General features: G+C 44.5%; 1 protein-coding gene across 13 annotated transcripts in view; it reads right to left on the bottom strand.

The window, feature by feature from the left end:
* Nucleotides 1–21,861, bottom strand: part of LOC124031607 (neuron navigator 1-like) — a 143,447-nt gene that overhangs the window by 36,364 nt on the left and 85,222 nt on the right. For 11 of the 13 annotated variants that reach the window (XM_046343061.1, XM_046343055.1, XM_046343059.1 and 8 more), the window contains 6 exons: nt 7,812–7,953; nt 4,763–5,072; nt 1,843–2,635; nt 1,058–1,501; nt 737–787; nt 469–629 (listed from right to left, as the gene is read on the bottom strand). In XM_046343061.1, the coding sequence (XP_046199017.1) occupies nt 469–629; nt 737–787; nt 1,058–1,501; nt 1,843–2,635; nt 4,763–5,072; nt 7,812–7,953 (1,901 nt within the window). The remainder of the gene's footprint in view (nt 1–468; nt 630–736; nt 788–1,057; nt 1,502–1,842; nt 2,636–4,762; nt 5,073–7,811; nt 7,954–21,861) is intronic. The other 2 variants (XM_046343058.1, XM_046343068.1) reach the window with 1 other exon arrangement.

The following is a 21,861-nucleotide window of genomic DNA, read 5'->3' as shown; positions in this document are numbered from 1 at the left end:
CCAAATAGGGCTATCTTCTGTATACCCTACCTTGTCATAAATTCCACAAATTAACTTTTAACAATGCACACCTGTTAAAGGAAATGCATTCCAGGTGACTAACTCATTAACCTGGTTGAGAGAATGCCAAGAGTGTGCAAAGCTGTCATCAAGGCAAAGAGTGGCTACTTTGAAGAATCTAAAATCTAAAATATATTTTGATTTGTTAACACTGTTTTGGGTACTACATGATTACATATGTACTATTTCATCGTTTTGATGTCTTCACTACTATTTTATAATGTAGAAATACTAAAAACCCTGGAATGAGGTGTGTCCAAACTTTTGACTGGTACTGGATATACGTATATACTGAACAAAATACAAACCAGCAGGGGGATGTGTCTTAATGAGAGTTTAGAGTTAGACAGAGTTTGTCAGTCAGTCAGCTGGAGGACAGTTGATGAATGAAAGAAAACTGAGACTCACCCACGTTAGTGAGGTGGGCCTTGCCAGAGGAAAGATGGGGCATGTGGGTGGGAGAAGGCAGCTGAGGGGGGCTCTCGCTCTCTGTCAGGCTCACTGCCGTGTGGGAGTGACGCCTCTCCTTTCCATCCGACTGACCCTCAGACGGACCAGAGCTGTAGGGACTGGGGTCGGACAATTAAGAGAGCAACAATTAAACATGCGCCTCAGATGATTAGAATACTACATAATTTGATACAGCAAATGTCACGGGAAACTATGACAGACTTACTTGACATACCCTAATCCTTTCTTAGGTAAGGTGTTCCTGTCCGTTTGCAAACTGGTAGAGAAAGAACACGAAGAAACCAAATTTGACCCTTTCTGCTATCAAACAATTCATTTGATTTTTTTTTTTTTTCAAATCACAAAATCTCTTGCTCTTAATATCTCTGTTGCAGTAGAAAGAAGATAGAATGATCAAACTATGCTATGTTGCTACATACAGATACTGACTGCTGCGCTAGTGACTAGTGAAGACATCCCCCACAAGCAGAGGGTTACCCAACCCATGCCACCCCATCATCAGGGTGTTGCTCCAGTCGAGACCCACCTGTCTGGGAGATTGAGGGAGGTCCTGCTCCCAGCAACCCAGGTCCCTGTGCCCCTCACCTCCTCCCTATCCCTGTCCCTGTCTCGGGACTCTGCCCGGATATATCCTCCACTGGGAGGAACACTCATGGTGAGGGGAAGGGACTCCATACTGCGGTGCAGGCCAGATAGTTTGGGGTAAAGCAGCGGAGAGCCCCCCAAGGACAGGGTCTGGCTGGGGTAGCAGCTGGGGGAGTCCAAGTGCAGGACGGGTGCTGGGCTAGGGGTGAGGCCCCGGGGGGCCGGGCTGCGTGAGCCAGACCCGGCCAGGTCCTGGAGCTTAGAGTAAGGGGGCACTTTAGGAGGCAGGTCCTGGATGGTCACGCACGAATCCAGGCTATTGGAGTTGACCTTGTCCAAGTGGGCAAGGCTGGGCGGCCGACCCAGAGACTTGCAGCTCAGCATCCTATGAATTAGACACGAGACACAATGTCAGATCCAGCACCATACAGCACCGGGACGGATCCAGAGACCCTACTGGGCTGGTCCTGTTCTAAGACATGAGTGCAAAACACAGCAAGCAGTTAATTGTTTTATTGCGGTGTTGCTCTATGTCTATTTTAAGTGGTTAAGAAAACATTACACAGCAACTCTTCATAAAATGACAGCTGAACAAACTGAGTCGATACTAACACATGACTACATCGCTGATTCTATAAACACCATACCACAGCAAAAGGAGTGGTATTATTTTAACGTACTGTAGGACTTGAACAGTGTGAGAATGTATCACGGTGGTGGATTTACCTCTGACTGGTGGGCGAGGAGAGCTCGGGGTATTTGCTGCTACTGGCCCTCCGCAGTCCCTGCAGTTTGGTGCTGGCCTCCCCTGTAGAATCCCCCAGACAGTCTTCCATCTTCAGGGAGCCACACAGGGAGTCCATATCAGATGCCACAGCCTTGGCCTTAGCTCTCTCCTTCTCCTTCTCCCGGTCTGTCTGGTTGACAGGGCCTGTGCTCCCTCCTCGACTGGCCCCCTTAGTGCTTCCACTGCCGGGCTCTTTCCTCTTGGGGCCAGGGCAGGCCATGGAGACAGGCTTCAGGCTCAGCAGGCCGGGGTCGATGCTGCTGCTGGCAGGCCGGGCCGACCCAGGGCGGCCGATCAGGCTGAGGGTGCTGGACTTGGCAGGACGCGGCAGGCTTCGGTACTGGAGGCTGTTACGGGCGTTGGGCCCCAGGAAGCCCCCCTCCTCACTGCCTGTGGCGTCAAAGCTGTTCTTACGCCCCCCTTTTCCTCCCCCTCCTACTCCCATCGGCTTCACAGGGATGCCAGAGGACTTGGGAATCTTGCCCACGGTGGCAGAGCCACTAGAGATAGTGCTGCCCCCTGCTGTCATGACGGTGGCAGTGCCGGTAGTCGGGGACTTCTTGTAGCCGAACGAGGCCCCGGCAGAAGGCTTGACCAGGCCTGACGGTGGCTTTCGGTGTTCCCGGTGCTCCGGGAGGTGTTCTCTCCCGGCGTCGGAACGGGAGCGCTGCAGCCCAGCAGCCTTCACAGACATCTTGGTCTTGTCCACCGCCTTGTGGTCACTCTTTGGTGCTGCAGTCAAAGAGATAGATAAGTATAGAGTTTAGATGAGATTACATTACAGAGTAATCATCTGTTGCGTAGCGAGCTGTGATAATGAGTGCAGCTGAATGTGAACCTAACTGAAAATATCAAAAGAGTGAAAGCATCAGTGAACTGACTGGATGTCGATGACACCACTGTGACGAATGTTGGATGAATCAGAGGAATCAGTCAGACTGGAGTCACGGATGACCAGAACCATACAATATGGCTAAATGGCTCAATTTGGTCACAGCTGCATTTGGTCACAGCTGCATATAACTCGTGTTATTAGAGGAGAGTCAACTTTATAAGCAAGAAACATCTGTATTTACTTACAGATGGTTTATATGAAGAGGTCGAGTCACCGACATGCAGACACACAAATCTATCTAAGGTATTGCAGACCAGTCTGTGTGACAAACTGGGCCCTTGACCAAGACGTGGAGAAATGCAACGCCCAATAACTTTGGCGACCCGGCCAAAATGAGGGGGAAAAAATTGGTTGTTTTTATTAAATGGCACTCTGTGGATTGTGCATTCACATTATTCTGGCAACTTGTCAAGGACAAGTAACTCAAATTGACACGCTTAACGCTTTTCAGAATATAAGTACATAAATTATTGCTCTTACATTCACAGGCGCATGAAGTAACAGCTCATGTCACTCAGTCAGGGAAAGGGAGAACTGGAGATAGCGAGTTGACAAAGCAAACACTAGTAAAATAGCTCCCAGTCTTTCCCACGTATAAAAGCCTCACTTGGCAGCCATCATTGGAATTCAAGATGCAATCAGACGTGTAAGAGCAGCATAATTGATTGGGGAGGGGGGGGTTAAAAACAAAATAGTCTGTGTATGAATATCTTTAGACTCCATTCGTATCCCAGAGAACAATGCCAGAAGACATAATGGATCCTTAGAACCTCCTTTATAATCAGCCACATTAAACCAGCTAGATAAGTAGTAGAGGGTAATGCAATAAATTGCATCATTTTACTACAGTCAGGACATTTTACTGCAGTTTGAATGTTTCCCCTTATCGTTCAATCATGTACATCGCGTGGGATGAAAGAACAGCAAACACAACATTATTGCTGTGATCAGACGGATGAGTCACTAGACAGCATTGCAGTCTGCTGCGTGTCAAAAAAGGAAGTTTCCATTAAACTGGCTTTTGGATTGGATAGAAAGGTAAGGCACTACAGTGCAACACGTCTCACTCTGAAAATATTTATTTCATTAAAAACTATGAATCGGTTATTGCTGCCTCAATGGCAGCAGTCATACAGCAGTGGATCCAGTCTTAAAAGACACCATTCATTAAGATATGCACACAGAACACACAGTGGTCATTTGAAATGCCGTGCTGCACTGTACCGTGTTCGTTGCTGTTGAAATGTACATCTTCCACTGATACTGCCCATGAAGCTTCATTAAATATCCATAGTCTTCAAATTCAGGTAGAGCAAAAATATGAAAATATGTTCAAAACCTGAAAATGATTCACAAGACAGTGGGTCTCTGAAGCCAGTTTGTTTTCTTGACAAGACACATAGGAAGACGAACCAAGAGGGAAATCCACAAAGAGGAGCCCAGTTCTGCATGGAACACACTGTACAGTATCATTTATTCTCAGTGATCCTGTACAGTACTACAACCGAATCAAACTCTGGCACAGAGAGCCAGACTGCCTTGCTACATTTCAGTTGATATCTGCTGGCTGTGGCTACTCTCCAAACCAGACTTGGTTTTCCATGTGTTATCCATTTAGGGGAGAATATGGATGACAAGGATATTTTGCAAAACAAGTTAACAATCCTGTTTTCTCCCCATGTTTCCTCACCATTTATGCATCTACTTTAACACACACTCTTTATTAGCGCATGAAGTAATAATTGTTTTTTATAGTCTTTCCTGTATAGCGCTCACTTGGAATAATGGTGGGTTACTTAATCATCAAACTGCTAAGTTACTTCCAACTCAACAGGACTGGACCCTCCAAAAATGTGTTTACTGTATAGAGAAATGTGTGGATGTCTGAGTGTGAGAGGTAGGTCAGAGAGAGAGAGAGAGAGAGAGAGAGCGAAAGAGAGAGAAAACAAATGATTCCATCTCACCTGCCACTTTCAGGACGCTTTGAGAGGTGTGCGTGATGGGTGAGGTCACGCCCACAGGGGGGTTGCGTCCCTTTTTAAAGTTCCCTGGCTGACCCAGGCTCTGGGGCTTCCTCAGTTCCCCCTTGACCCCCGCGTCCTCACTAGCACCCTCCATGGGTCTGGAAGACTTCCTCCACTTGCTGGGGGTCTCGGTTTTGAGGCTCCCTGTCTCGTAGCTGCTCCCGTCCATCTTGCGTGCAGCCTTGGCATCCTCGCTGTACCAGGACAGGCCACTCTCCACCAGGGAGCGCTTCTCAGCATCGGTGCGGAGCTGCATGAGGACAGGGACATAACCACCAACATGAGGTACTTTGCAAATGGAAGTATTTATTTTATTTATATGGTCACAACACAGGAGGTTGGTGGCACCTTAATCGGGGAGAACGGGTTCGTGGTAATGGCTGGAGTGGAATTGGTGGAATGGTATCAAATACAACAAACACATAGTTTCCAGGTAATTGATGCCATTCCATTTGCGCCGTTCCAGCCATTATTATGAGCCGTCCTCCCCTCAGCCTCCACTGGGTCCCAATGGGAAACACAGGGTTAGTCAATTCCGTGTCAGTTTGGTCAATGAAGAAGATTCGTCGAAATTCAGATTTCGGAATTGAAAAGTGCCATTTATTTATTTATTTTGAAATTAAATTGAATATTTGGGGTCACGTGAGAAACACCCAGGTTTATGTGTGTGTGTGTGTGTGTGTGTGTGTGTGTGTGTGTGTGTGTGTGTGTGTGTGTGTGTGTGTGTGTGTGTGTGTGTGTGTGTGTGTGTGTGTGTGTGTGTGTGTGTGTGTGTGTGTGTGTGTGTGTGTGATATTGTGTTTGTTATCTGTGGAAGGCCCTCAGTAATCTCTGCTGTTCAATCTGAGTGTATGTCAGCATTCCAGAGGGAGAGCAAGTGGGAGGAACGGATAAGCCTATACTGTATAACACCAGAGATTTACCGAAGTCACTATGTTATGAGCTTCAGAGACTTTCACCCCAGTAGTCATTGTAACTACAAAGGATGCATCATGACTCATGTGTCCCTCTTGAATCCCACAAATGTTGGTGCGTCGAGTATTGACTTGGCATTTTCAAGGAACATTATAGTACATACTCATGACATGCATTTTGGGTGACGTGCTAAGTGAAAGCTTGGTAAGTCTGGGCTGTTTACGCTGTTCCAAATGCATCCAGTTTTTCAATGCCCTCCTCTTCCTATGCGGGGAAAATAAGTGGCTTGTCTTGCAGGCTGCAACCCTGTTACGTAAGGACTACTCTTTCATCGTATGCGGGGGGCAGGCACATTATTAACTGCCCAATTAAACTAGAACCAACAGAGAATAATTCACTGTGACTTCCTTACGATTATATTCTGCACAGTGGGCAAGGCCGGGGGTGGCCAAAACAATATAGTACCATGCTGTAGGGCACAACGACTGAGTCACCTCAGCTATTCTCTTCGTTAAGCACCACCAAAACTCATTAATCAAAACAACACTGGCCACAATGCTGTTTCACCTAATCCGTCCCTCTGCTGAAGTCTTTGTTAATAATAAATAATAAATAATATATGCCATTTAGCAGACGCTTTTATCCAAAGCGACTTACAGTCATGTGTGCATACATTCTACGTATGGGTGGTCCTGGGAATTGAACCCACTACCCTGGCGTTATAAGCGCCATGCTCTACCAATTGAGCTACAGAAGGACCACAATTGAGCTACAGAAGGACCACTGTTAATACGAGGTTGACACTGCTTTAGTGTATAAGTAACGACAGGATGAAACCAACCAAGCAAATGACAGGGAAATACTGTAGTGAGCCATCATCCCAAACAAATATGACCACAGGAAGAAAAGAAAAAACAAAGACCGTGTTTATAATTTTAGACAGGTGCTACACTGGAAAATGTACTGTAGGACTACTGTATGTAGCTGCTTCGAGAATTGGGCGCAGTGTGTCTTGGCAGCGCACCTCATAATGTAATATGGTCACAGATGGCTCAGTCAGCTATACTAATCCCCATGCTTCATCAATATGCTCTCTCTTGGACGAGGAGGAGAACAGAAGAAAGACGCAGTGTTGCCACAGTAACACCAGAAGTGACAAGCCCGTCTGAGAAGCATTTTTCACCTGTGGATAAAGTGGAGAACCTCCATACTTGCCACGCCAATGAAGAATGAAATGTGTACAGTATTCTCAAACCGTAATTGATTACTGAAAGTTGACATTTATCATTTGTGGTATGAGGATTAGTGAAGGGGTTTCTAAGGGTCTTTTTGAAGTGCCTGATGAAGCAATAGCAGTGGCTGTTCTTCCCCCTGAGATGTCACCTACCAAAAGTTGGTCAACTATCTACAAAATGCATTTTAAATCCAGTTCAGATTTCCACTGACTGTAAGTTGGATGCATGATGTTGCAGTGTTAAATGAAATGCAAAATATCACTTTGATTTCAAATGAGTGGCTAATGGGGCAAACCGTTGCAGTAAACAACTTTGAGTGGTGCACAATGACACATCAGCTTAATCCATTTCAGATGTAATGACATTGCAGTGTCTGTCGTGTGAACTGCTTCTTTGGGACCCAAATGACTCAGGCAGATTTGACACACTTCTGCAGAGGGTGAATAACAGACGCAGGCAGGCAAGCAGGCAGGCAGGGGGACAGTGAGAGGGAGCAATGGGTGCAGTGTCAGTCTGAAATATTGACTTAAACATTTAAGGACAAAGGACTTACCTAACTGTGTTCTTCCAGAACTTAAACAGAAAAAGTTGTTCCCTTAAATCTATTAGAGTTTGCTTTTCTCAAAACACCAGTATCTGCTTAGTGTGTGTGTGTGTGTGTGTGTGTGTGTGTGTGTGTGTGTGTGTGTGTGTGTGTGTGTGTGTGTGTGTGTGTGTGTGTGTGTGTGTGTGTGTGTGTGTGTGTGTGTGTGTGTGCAGATAGTAGGGCTACATTGTCTGTAAACAGAAGTACATAAACATAGCTACGGCTGCTGTGATTGAATGTGGCCTTTACTCACCATGACAGAGGAGTTGCGTCTGGAGCCGAGGGGCGTGGTGGGCAGGGAGTTGAGGGAGGAGCTGGCGTTGAACTCCTCAGAGCTGAGGTTGTCTACAGAGCCATCGCTGAGCCCACTGCTGATGGAGCTGCTCTCATCCCAACTGCAGAAAGAAGGGGTCAAAGGTTATAATAAAGAAGAGCATGGGGCTGTAGAAAATACTAGTTACTGTGCATTAACAGCGACAACGCTGTCTAACAGCAACTGTGCAGTTACAGAGGAGGTTATCGAAGGAGAAGACAAAGGTAGGCCTAAATTGGCAACAGCTTTGACATGTCCATCTGTCCTCCTGAAGGGATATCATGGTAACTGCCAGCGGAGGGTTGGGATCTCTAGCTACAAGCTGTTTTATCAGGCAAGGGATGCCTAAGTTACACAACAGAGATGGTTTGATTCTAACAACACAACTCTCTTTACTCTCTCATGTGCAACACATCCTCTACAGCTCCATGAGCGGATTCTTCGACTGAAGTTTCCTCAGCACGGGACGTGTCTGTTAAATCAAGATGACCGGTCGAGGCCGAGGGCGGCAGTGGGTTGACAGGCTGCTCAAGGTCTTGTAGCTGGGATGGCGTGTTCCAAGGAGCGATAGAACAAGGGAACAGGGGAAGTAGAGGAGAAGGGGAAATCACAATGACAGCTGCCTGAGGGTCAGGGTTGCCACCCAGCCACCCGTCTGCCTGGTCTGTTTCACCCTGGGACATATACTGCTGGAGAGGCCCCTACGTGAGAGGAGGGAGGGAGGGACACGGATGACCAGTCACAGTGTGGCACTGTAGCCCAAAAATCTGCTTCTGGCTTGCAAGAGAGCAAATAAATACACAGACCAAATGCATCCTCTGAATACATTTGAATAGGAGTTCATTTGAATCTCACATACCAAATATACACATCATTGCATGGAATTTAATTTCAGGAGGGGTGGAGTATGTCGTCGAAGAGGACAATTGTCATGTAAGGTTCAGAGTAGGACAAAACACTGTCGAATTTAAAGCAGAGACTTTTGAAATGGAGGGAATGGGTTCTGAAGACAGTTTTGTATGCCTTTATGGTTTCAATAGAAACATCTCCAGAGAGCTGTAATGTTAAGTACTTCTTAGATTTACATAATTATTATGCTACCTCTCATTAGTTTGGCAGGGGTAAGTAGCAATCCATTTTTTAAAAATCCAGACACAAACGTGGCATAGAGAAAAGGTAGATACAGTAATAAGACCCTTGGAAAGCTGAGTCATTCCTAACTTCTCTTCCCTTTCTGTGCTGCCCCACTGACTTGAAATTGCTCTTTGTGGGTTTCTACTCTGCAATTAGCAAGGCGATGGAACATGGAATAGTGTATGTAAAAAATATAAAAAAACAGGGAGACAAAAATGGCCCATAAAAAGTCTGAAGCAGAGGAGGAAATTTGACTTAAAGGGATACAGTGCATTTGGAAAGTATTCAGACCCCAAAACTTTTTTCCACATTTGGTTACGTTACAGCCTTATTCCAAAAAGGATTACATTTTTTCCTCATCAATCTCCTCATCAAAATATCCAATAATAACAAAGTGAAAACTGGCTTTTAGATTAAAAAAAGAAAAAATGGTAATAAAAAATATATTTAAAGAAATATTCAGACCCTTTGAAATTGAGCTCAGGTGCGTCCTGTTCCCATTGGTCCTCCTTGAGATGTTTCTACAACTTGTCATTATGGGGTATTGTGTGTAGATTGATGAGGGGGGGGACTATTTAATCTGTAACGTATCTAACTTCATCTACTTCCCCAGAGTCAGATGAACTCGTGGATACCATTTGTATGTCTCTGTGTCTAGTATGAAGGAAGTCAGAAGGTAGTTTCTACGAGAGCCAATGCTAACTAGCGTTAGCGCAATGACTGGAAGTCTGTGGGTATCGGCTAGTATGCTGGGGAAAGGAAAGGGCCTCATTTGCCAAAATCCCGAAGGAGCCCTTTAAATCACATGGCTATGTAGGAGGGTGTCCAAAAAAGGGCGTGGTTTGAGACCTAGAATCTAACAGTTACTGGAATACTTCACTATATCATTTTGCTCTCTGAAAGGAACTGCTCCCACAAATGTACATCATAATCATAACAGGAGAAAGTATATGACATGTTGTTGTCAGCCACAAAATCAACTAAAGTGTACTAATCATGCATTTCTCAGAAGCGCCAATCACCCTAATTGGTTAATTCAATCAACAAAGTGGTTCATTTATTTCCTATCCCTATCCCTTAACAGGTAGACAAAACAGACTCTCCATCAATCAAACACACACAGAACTGTTGGCCGACACAGAGACAGGGTGTTGAGTGATGTTTTAATTTGCGGTTGTGGAGCCAAGAGTTTTAAGACAGATCTTTTGCTGGATTGCAGTGCTCTCCGTAGGTGGTTGTCAAACACTAACCCCTCCGGATAGTTTGGGATGTTGGCAATGAGGCAATTTTGGCCCTTTATCTACTTCTCCGGGGTCAGATGAACTTGTGGATACCATTTTTATGTGTCCGAGTGCAGTTTGAAGGAAGTTGCTAACTAGCGGCATCCACGAGTGGGGAATTAGATAAAGGGCCACGTCCCGAACTATACCTTTAAATAAGTCCCGTACCCCCACAGTAATTAGTGCCAATTGCCAGTTAATATCCTTTCCAAAACTCTTTAATATCCTTTTAATCTAATTTCAAGACTTGTACGAATGCATCCCTCTGACCTATTAGCCACACGTCTAGCCGGCATTGAGAAAAGAGATATCAAAGATTGCGAGTTAATATGTTTGATGCTAAGCAGCGTTTTTTGTGACGCGCGAAGGTTGAAATGGACTTCTGGGTCTACGAACTTTATACAGAGGACTGAGGCGAGGCACATTTGTCGACACTCTAAGCAACAATGCTATAAACATTTAGAAGTCCGTGGTAGTCTTTTAAACAACCACAAACCAGCAGGGATTTTATCACGAGGACTAGGAAGAACAGCAGGGACGTTAGCTCACAGTAACACTCACACACTTGGCTACGTTCTCTTATGAATTGTTGTCTAAGGAAAGGTTCCATCTTTGATTTTACATTGGGATTCACACACTTGTGAAACCAGCCTTTTTGGTACTTGATCACATTTTATGAGGCAGAGCATTTTTCATCAAGGCATTCAGTGTTCTGGACTTATTAAAGTGATTAACAGATACCTCGGATATTCACACGAGTCTGGTGTGTTTGATCAAGTCACATCTTTCGTCAGTAGCATTAGTCAGTCGTTTGTCCCTGGACACTCATGATGAAGTAAGACAGGGTCATTCCTTTGAATGTCCCCAAGGGGGTGACAAATCCAAGAGAGACATGGAGGGAGTGTTTTATAGCCTGTTGTCCAGGGATTATCAAGTAGACTCAGCTGCAGGTCGTTTTTTCCCCTTATGTGGATGGTCAGGGGGCCGGAACATAATTACATATCATTTGTAGACTACAAATTGACCACAAGAAGCCTAAACAGATATAATATTTGGCTAAAACATTATCATTTCAAACCTTGTTTACATTTGTATATGACCACATCGCTCTATAAATGCTTGGGAATAGAGTTCCAAAAAATAAATCACTTGGACCTGGTTTCCTGTTTTTTTAACAGTCTTTTATGTCCAACAATGAAAATGTAGAATATATATACACTGAACAAAAATATAAACGCAACATGTAAAGTGTTGGTCTCATGTTTCATGAGCTGAAATAAAAGATCCCATACATTTTCCACACACACAAAAAGCTTATTTCTCTGAAATTGTTAACACATTTGTTTACATCCCTGTTACTGAGCATTTCTCCTTTGCCAAGATAAAGCTGTTTAAACAGCATGATCGTTACACAAATGCACCTTGTGCTAGGTACAATCAAAAGGCCACTATAAAATGTGCAGTTTTGTCACACAACACAATGCCACAGATGTCTCTGAGGGAGCATGCTACTGGCATACTGACTGCAGGAATGTCCACCAGAGCTGTTGCCAGATAATTGAATGTTCATTTCTCTACCATAAACCGCCTCAAATGTTGTTCTAGAGAATTTGGCAGTATGTCCAACCAGTCTTACAACCGCAGGCCACGTGTAACCACACCAGCTCAGGATCTCCACATCCGGCTTCTTCATCTGCGGGATCGTATGAGACCAGCCACCCGGACAGCTGATTTTCTGCACAAACTGTCAGAAACTGTCTCAGGCTAGCTCATCTGCGTGCTCGTCATCCTAACCATGGTTTTGACCTGTCTGCAGTTTGGCGTCGTAACTGACTTCAGTGTGAAAATGCTCACCTTCGATGGCCACTGGCACGCTGGAGAAGTGTGCTCTTCACGGATTAATCCCCGTTTCAACTGTACTGGGCAGATGGCAGACAGTTTGTATGGCGTTGTTTGGGCAAGTGGTTTGCTGATGTCAATGTTGTGTCCCCGTGGTGGCGGTAAGGTTACGGTAGGGGCAGGCATAAGCCACAGACAATGAAGACAGTTGCATTTTTCCCATGGTAAATTGAATGCTCAGAGATACTGAGACAAGATCCTGAGGCCCATCGTCGTGCCATTCATCACCATCACCTCACGCTTCAGCATGATAATGCACGGCCCCATGTCGCAAAGATCTGTACACAATTCCTGGAAGCTGAAAATGTCCCAGTTCTTCCATGGCATGCATATTCACCAGACGTGTCACCTATTGAGCATGTTTGGGATGCTCTGGATTGATGTGTACAACAGCGTGTTCCAGTTCCCGCCAATATCCAGCAACTTCGTGCAGCCACTGAAGAGGAGATGGACAACATGCCACAGGCCACAATCAACAGCCTGATCAACTCTATGTGAAGGACATGTGTCGTGCTGCATGAGGCAAATGGTGGTCACACCAGATACCGACTGGTTTTCTGATCCCATGCCCCTAACATTTATTTTTTAAAGGTATCTGTGACCAACAGATGCATATTTGTATTCCCATTCATGTCAAATCCATAGATTAGGGCCTAATGAGTTTATTTAAATGGATGTATTATGTACTGTAACTTAGTAAAACCTTTGAAATTGTTATACGTTGCATTTATATTTTTGTTCGGTGTATAGAAGAAAAAAATGTGGCTCAGAAAACTTGGGGGGGGGGGGCAAATAAAACCTTTGGCCCGTGGGCCGCCAGTTGGGGAACCCTGCCGTAGTCTGTTGATATTGCAACATGGGTCTACTTTGGAGCTTATATTTCGGAAGTGGATTTCAGACAAGGGAGGTGGGAGGAACTGAACCATGTACATACTTCATACATGGGGGTGGGGAATTGGCCTTTTTGTTTTCAGTGGCACTGCTCCAAGCTTACCGGCTGATTTATGCGTTAGTGCTATTATTTGAATTTCTGTCCCTGAGAAAATGTTTAAGTTTGAACGATTGAGAGAGGGGCTGTGTGGTGGGGGAAGAGGAGAAAAACATGATATACATTCTACACTCCTCCCTGGTGGAGCACAAACTGGGACCAGCTGTGTGCAACAAGATGACTCTTACTTATTGGACCCTAAAGCATGTCAATAGGTAAAGTACTGTAGACTAGACCATCTGACTGCTAGAAGGCAACTTTCTTCATAATGTAGAGATACTAAACCTAACAATGACGTCACTTGAGTCAATCAATCACAATAGATTATATTATTGTGCAGAGAAATGTGATTAAAGCACAATAAAAGCCTTCTACGCTATTATGATTTATTTAAACTGTATTCATACAGCCGTGACTACAGAAACAAACAGCTTAATTGGTCATACAGAGAAAGACAAAACACTACCTTGAGACTTTGATGTCATTCCTACTAGGCTGATAAGTGTCCCATTTAGATAAGCATCCAGCCATCACACCTACTAAATGGTACTTTCTCCACACACACACTCAGGGATACACGCCATCTGACCTGGTTTATAACCACTGCTGCCGCACACTATTGGAGTGTCCCACGTTTGATATGATTGTGATATGACCTTGATAAAGTTGTTGACAAAAGCATTGTCTGAAATGTATTATTTATTACAATTTATGACCGCCTTAATTACAAAAAAAAATCGAATTAACACTCATCCATCTTGTTGGAAGCCCAAACACCAGTCTACATTATGAGAGACCAGCTCCCACTGATGTTATCCAATTACAGCTGACACTTTTATTTACCAGGTAGTTACTTTTAGAACTTAAAGGCCGGATGCAGGGACCAGGTAGCCAGTCATGATTAAAGAGTCAATTTTAACTTCTGACACAGTCAAAACATACTAGCTTTGTAATGTAGACATACACACAAACATGTGGGACATGTTACCCTATAGACATTACGGGGATAGTAAAAGGGCCATCGACCATTCATGGTTAAGTCTTCGCGCAAGACAGTATGCAACAACCAGACGTGTGCCAAATACTTTCAAATACTTTAGCTGTGCTTGATTTAGTTTGCCCAGTATATATAGAACTAATGGAATTGTCCCAAAAGTGCAAACTCCAAGCTAAATCAAGTGCACCTCCAATACTTTCAACAGTATCTGTGTCCCTGGTCTGGTGTCAACAACTATGGGGTGGCAGGGTAGCCTAGTGGTTAGAGCGTTGTATTAGTAACCGGAAGGTTGCAAGTTCAAATCCCCTAGTTGACAATGTACAAATCTGTCGTTCTCCCCCTGAACAGGCAGTGTTCCTAGGCCGTGATTGAAAATAAGACTTTGTTCTTAACTGACTTGCCTAGTTTAAAAAATAAATACAAATATGACTGGGAGAAAGGAAGGCAGACAGCACAGTTAGGCAAATATATATTTTATGAATCTTGGGAGCGCATACCTGTGGCTGAACGCTCAAGGAATCTTCAATTACCCAGATAGCTGTGGTACAGTTGCCGCAATTCCATCATGGAGGGTGCTCTTTTAACCAATCCCATAATTGCTTGTGACAAACAAGTGCCAAGTCCCTATCTAACAAGACCTCAGTGTTTGCCAAAGTATAAAGCTTTGCTTGATAAGCAAAATGTTGAGTCACACTGCTGTAGCTCCATTTGAACCCCCAGGTAGACTAGCCTACTGAAAGTATCAGTATTTTGTCAGTATTTTGATTATATAGCCTATAAGCTAGTAAATGTAGCCAAACACTATTACATTAGCCAGTAAAAAGTATCCAGATTTTCCCATAGGGACGCTGCTGTCGATAGATAAAATAAATGGATGATGGATCTATTATTTTCAACATCAACACTTGAAACTCTACATTTCTGTTAATTTATTCCTATAAAATAATTACATTCAGTTTTTTAAGAAGAACAAAAATACACTATAAAAGTCTCTGCAATGTGTTTTTTATTGAATTTAAAATTGTACAGTACTAATTTTCATCATTTCATTCGGTAAACTACAATGTTAACGTTACATTCTAAGCATTTCGTTGTTCAACTCTTGAAGTGAAACAAACTGTTTTCAAATTCCGCGTGTTCACTGTAATTCAGAATCATTTACAGAGCTACAGTACATCGTCTGACAGTGATAAACGCAGATCAGTATCGCCGCAGATCTCTGCTTAGCGCTTACCTTGGACTAAAATGTATCGTCTTTTTCGCACAGGGCGCCGTCCGCTGGCGTTGCCCCATTGGCGGCACTTTCCCAATTAGCACACGTCCGCTCATATTCGCGCAATTCTGATATCAACGAGCATTTTTACAAGTATTTCCCGTAGTATCCATGTAGCCTCAAGGAACGCTCCATTCAAATTCTGATATTCACTGCAACAACCTCCGATTCCCTGTTCCCCCAGTAAGGACTGCGAAACCGTTAGGAAACACCTCCAAAAAGTGACCCCCACCCCCCCTGCTCTCCCTCTCCTGATGGCTAACAGCTGTTGTTCAACTGTTCCCAAAACCTCGCATGTAACCCACATCATATCATCGACACCACCATTATAGCTACATGAATAAACGAATTGTTCAATGACCCTGGAATTATTACCCTCTTTGGGATTATGTGGATAATATATGGAGATTGCATGGCATGTGATAAGATATCATGTTTAAAATGACAGTGAGTTAAATGTACAGGGAAATAATACATAGAACGTTTGCAGAATTCATCTGGAAGTTTGGGGGAACCTTGCTTTGCTGTAGGTTACATAAACCAACATCGCACCAGCTTAAAACATGCACATAGAGGATGTTATTTTTCTAAGTGTTTTCTCTGCATTGCTGGGAAGGGCTGATAACTAAGCGTTTTCACTGTGAGTCTACACCTATTGTTTTACAAAGCATCTGAAAAATAAAATTGGATTTGACTTGGAAAGCTAATTAATATAACCTTAAAAATAAATATTCATACACTCTCTCTGGGCATCTCTCTTCTCTATGCTCCAAATCCTGCCAAATGAGAGCATTGGAGCGGTAAGGGACACCGCCTCACTGTCTGCCTGTCTGTCGTCCGGGAGGCCAGCTTGACTGAGTGTCCTCCCTGCTTGACCTTCAGTCAGAGGACCACCGGGGAGGAGAGAAGGTAACATAGAGCAGCAGCTAATGTTCACTTAGACATAGACCGGTACACTACGGCAATAAATACACCCATTGTGCTTCTGTACCTAAATGGAGCAAATTGCTCCATAACCTAATTCCTTTTAACTCATGTTCGATAACATTATTCACTTGCTGAGATCAGAGTGGAATTTAAGTCCTGGCATGGGCCGGGTAGACTAGCCTGCATCGACTCTGTGAACTGAATGATTCACAAGGCTTAGACAACCACAACACAATCTAGCCGGGACCTCCAGCAGGGCATGAGGGAACCTCGGAAAATGTTATTCTGGTTCCTCCCCACATTAGTAACAGAGCGTTCTCACCGTGATGTCATCGGGTCAGAGGAGCATCCAACCACTCTGGGAGTTTCACTGTGTGGGCCAAGAAGGTACCTCCCCCAACCAGAGCAGACCAAACCAGCACAGGCCTGATGATTCAAGGCTAATTGGTTCAATCTGAATGGTGCTGTAAATTGTCTTTGTGTCATGGATCTGCACTGGTCTGATGGTCCAATACATGGCAATGTGGAAAGAGTTGGCTGAAGCAGACACTATCAAAGGGTTCTGGTGTCTCATGACCAAAGGTGGTAAAAGCTAGGCTCAGGAGGCAAGATGATACATTTTAAAAATGTGTCTTTACATGTGTTTATTTACATTTGTTTGTATTGTGACACCCTTTGAAATGTTACACGTAGAAGGAACAACAGTATATAAATACTGTATATCTAGCCTGATCCTAGACCACCCTGACCGCTGCATTCTCATCCTGTGTCAATTCGCCTCATCGCTTCATGTATCCGTGTATCGAATCATTTATGTGAGCTCACGAGATCAAGGCTGGCTGGCGAGGCTAAGATGTATCTGCCATGGAAGTTCCTGAGTTGAGCCAGACCAAGCAACAGCTAGTGATCTGTTATCAGCAAGCACCAGCCACACAACAGGCAATGTGAAGATTTCTGTCCCGAAGAGAAAGCAAATGATATGCCCCAACCAGATGGACTGTGGTGATGATACTCAATAAAAGACTGTTGTGTCTTCCTACATCTCCTGATACTCGTAACCTGATCTTTTGAATACAAAATGATGTGGCAAACAGTCAGTTTACAGTTTCCCCTGTTGCCGCTTGTCTTTGTTCAGTGAGAGACACACATCCCTTTCTCACCAATAACACCTGTAATTGAATTCAATGGAGCTTAATACCGATAATACGTGTATTTGTGAAGTGCTTTGTAATTATTGTGCTTAAAGTGAATGCCATTCCCGGGAAACCAATTTCCTGCTGCCATTGAAATGAACTACAGTATATCAGGCATTTATACAAATTCTGTACACATCTCCTGCCTCCTCTTTATCTGAGTGCTGCTAAACATGCGGTCACCTATCCCATACGTAACCTTTACTAAGCAGTAATTACTAGTATAGCCATTACCTACTGACCGAGTGGCTTGTGTCTGAAACAACCATCCCCAAAATGTTTGCTTAGGTCACGACTCACCATTCAAGAATATAGCATTTTCGGATGGGACATGTGCAAGCTGTTTAAAACACTGATTTCCACTGTCAGTGTGAATGACTGCACACTGGAGGCAACGGCGGTAACTCATGACATGTGCTGCCCTCCTCTCTTTGCTGTGGTTAACTGCCGTTGGCTGTACCGCAGCAGACCCGACCAACAGGAAGCTGCTTTCATGCTCTGACCTTTCACGGCTGTGGTCTTTATCAGTAGCTGTCAGCTCTTTCTGCCGGACCAGTTAAAAGGTAACGAGCAAAGATGTCTGGCCGGCTTAACATTTCTGCAAGTCCATGTTCGAGGTTTAGTTCAAATCGGTAGATACGCCCCCTGCCTGTCATGTGTAAAAAAAAAAGACGGCCGTTTATTTTGTTATAAATGAGAGGGGTGGAGGGAGGGAGAGGAGGACGGACGGACGGACGGGGGGGGGGGCAGGAGATAGAGCCCTGCACCACCCTCCCTCAGAGTGATTATTAAATATGAATCCAGAATTGGCATTGGCTAAGGTAGTCAATAAAATCAGCTAAAATATTAATAGGTGCCAGCGGAGTCTCTTCATCCACATGGTAGGAAATAAGGTAAGTATCCAGAGGCTGTTGTAGAAAGCTATATCCACTTTATAATCATGACAGGCATCCACTGCTCTTGGACAACCTCTTTGATTACCCAGTGGAACACCATTCATGCATTCACGTAGAAACTTCTACTTGAAAAGGCTTGACTCAATAACCCAGAAAATCAATCAATAATGAGTGACAACGCTAGTGGTGTAATGGCACAATCCTTCCAGTAGAAGGCACAATGAGCCCAGATTGAGGGAGCCTGCTATGGCGTGGACAATGGCAAGGATTGGCAGCAGAATGACTTGGGTGTCATTGCTGCATTTGTTGGCAGCTGGTGCCTGACCACTACAGTCTTTCTTGCATTCTGTACATTGTATTCTATTTGTGCACACTTTGTCCACATACTTTCATCAATCAATTTAAATTCAAGAGCTTTATCATGAAAAGCGTTGAATTCCTCTGAAGCAATGCCTTATAGATGCATTATAGAAGTCTCTAAGCAGCTCTCTGAGGATCAAGCACAGTGTCCACTGGCACACCGTGCTGTCCAGTCAGTTTTAACCTCATCACTTTATCCTCTTATTCAATCAGTACATGAAAAAGAGAGATTCGTACTGTTATTTTGATTTGTATTGAGCTTGACCCTGGCAAAGCTATAACAGGATTGCGCTGCCATCAGCAGCAAGGCAAGGCGGTACAGCCCGGAAGCTCCAGTAACACTAGCAGTAAAACAGTAATGGCTCTGAGATGCATCGTTGAGTCCATCTGAGACTTGAGCTCTGTATATCCACGTGAAAATGGACTCCCTCTGATCGTTGGGCTGGAAAACATCAGCCAGACAAGACCTCAGACAGGACGGGAGGGTTCCCTTACCAAACACCACATCACAGGGACACACCTAGCCCTGATATGGTTGTAATGGAGCCTGCCTGCCGTGAGTGATGACATGACATCATGGACATGATACAGAGATGTTCACATGCCCCCAGGGCTATGGTCATCTAATTAGATACTGGTCCGTTTATCAGACATGTATGTGGAGGTGATACTGTAGTGGTGGTCTTCTTGATTCTGTCTTCTACTATTGACCACCGTCTGTGTGTGTGTGTGTGTGTGTGTGTGTGTGTGTGTGTGTGTGTGTGTGTGTGTGTGTGTGTGTGTGTGTGTGTGTGTGTGTGTGTGTGTGTGTGTGTGTGTGTGTGTGTGTGTGTGTGTGTGTGTGTGTGTGAGAGAGAGAGAGAGAGAGAGAGAGAGAGAGAGAGAGAGAGAGAGAGAGAGAGAGAGAGAGAGAGAGAGAGAGAGAGAGAGAGAGAGAGAGAGAGAGAGAGAGAGAGAGAGAGAGAGAGAGAGAGAGAGAGAGAGAGAATGTGAGTGTATGTCTGTGTGTGTCTCTGTGTCTGTGTGTGTGTAAGGGGAGGGCCTCCTATGTTCACATGTGGCCCAAGACCCCTCCTGGCCTCGGGGGTAGGGTATGTAGAGTAGAGTGATCCCCTCCCGCTTCACCTTACCCCTGTACATATCTACTTTTATTGATCCAGTATCCATGCACATTGTAAATATGGTACTGGAAATAGTATATACATACTATGCGTGTTCTTGTTATTTTTTTATATATTTTGTGATTTTGATCTACTTTATTATTTTTAGTTTACATTTGTTATTGATTACTACATTGTTGGGGTTCGAATTTACAAGTAAGGCATTTCACTGTACTTGTGCATGTGAAATTAAAACGTGAAACTTGAGCCATGGCCCATAAAGGGTTGACCCCGAGCAGCGGTCCTACTAAACCGTAATCCCTGCAGGGCTTTTGGAGGGTCCGGCCAAGCAGGCCCAGAACTAATCAATCTGCACATGGCTTTATGTGGGTCAGGAAAGCACTATGCTAGGCTGGTCAGGAACGCACTATGCTAGGCTGGTCAGGAAAGCACTAATCTAGGCTGGTCAGGAAAGCCAAGCAGAGACTGACTGTGGAGTAGAGTCCAATGTATGCAGGAAAGGGAAATTGAAGGCAGACTGTTCCGTTCTTTGTGGACCAGTATTAGATGACTGGAGGCAAATACTGTACTGTATGCACTCAAGTATGGGTGTGTTGATGTGCAATTTCCATTAAAATGAGCCATAGTGTAAATGGTTACACACACACAGAGAGAGAGAGAGAGAGAGAGAGAGAGAGAGAGAGAGAGAGAGAGAGAGAGAGAGAGAGAGAGAGAGAGAGAGAGAGAGAGAGAGAGAGAGAGAGAGAGAGAGAGAGAGAGAGAGAGAGAGAGAGAGAGAGAGAGAGAGAGAGAGAGAGAGAGAGACAGACAGACAGACAGACAGACAGACAGACAGACAGACAGACAGACAGACAGACAGACAGACAGACAGACAGACAGACAGACAGACAGACAGACAGACAGACAGACAGACAGACAGACAGACAGACAGACAGACAGACAGACAGACAGACAGACAGACAGACAGACAGACAGACAGACAGACAGACAGACAGACAGACAGACAGACAGACAGACAGACAGACAGACAGACAGATTTCCTAGCATGTGCAAAGCTTTTTCACCATTGCCATAGAAATGACATTACCAGAAGAGCAAACTGAAACGATGGATTAGCTAACATGAAGGACTCCATTCTTTGTCTTAACTCAGTAACACATGGCACATACTTAATATGCATATCTTTGGTCAGACTCTGAATAGTGTTGTATCTTAAACAGCATTAAGCATACTGCATGATAACCTAACCGAGCATGATGTTGTTCAACTTGTTCTTCAGAAACGACACCTATTATGGAAAGAGAGGGATTACATTCTAATGACCCTAACTCAAACAGAATGACCACGTGCAAGTCTTTGTGCCGTAATCATTGATAGGTGATCTGAAACCCTGCCATGGAAGGATTCAAAGGGGAGTTCTAACAATAGGTACGAGCCGCAGACATCCATTGCCTAGTCTCCCACTATACCATTTAATGTTTGGACGCAGAGCAATCTTCTTAAATCGGTCAATATGAAGCCCTTTCATCCTCCACACATACATTAACCACACACACGTGCACGAATACACACAGGCTGACTCCAGCACACTGACTCGTCAGTGGGTCAGAAGAGGAGGGTTGCCATGGCAGCATATCCCGATCCATGTGCCGCATGATGAGAGGCGTGTTGCTGCACCAGCCTTTCCCTTCCTTTTGCCTGCACTGCTTAGAACACTGTTCAGTGCGCGCACACGCACGCACACACACACACACACACACACACACACACACACACACACACACACACACACACACACACACACACACACACACACACACACACACACACACACACACACACACACACACACACACACACACACACACACACACACACACACACACACACACACAGTCCATCACCACTGTACCACCATGTCC

This window comes from Oncorhynchus gorbuscha, linkage group LG03, assembly GCF_021184085.1.
Source record: "Oncorhynchus gorbuscha isolate QuinsamMale2020 ecotype Even-year linkage group LG03, OgorEven_v1.0, whole genome shotgun sequence".
NCBI classification, from domain to species: Eukaryota; Metazoa; Chordata; class Actinopteri; order Salmoniformes; family Salmonidae; genus Oncorhynchus; species Oncorhynchus gorbuscha.
Note: the sequence above shows the minus strand (reverse complement) of the source record. Positions and strands in the feature narration are given on the sequence as shown.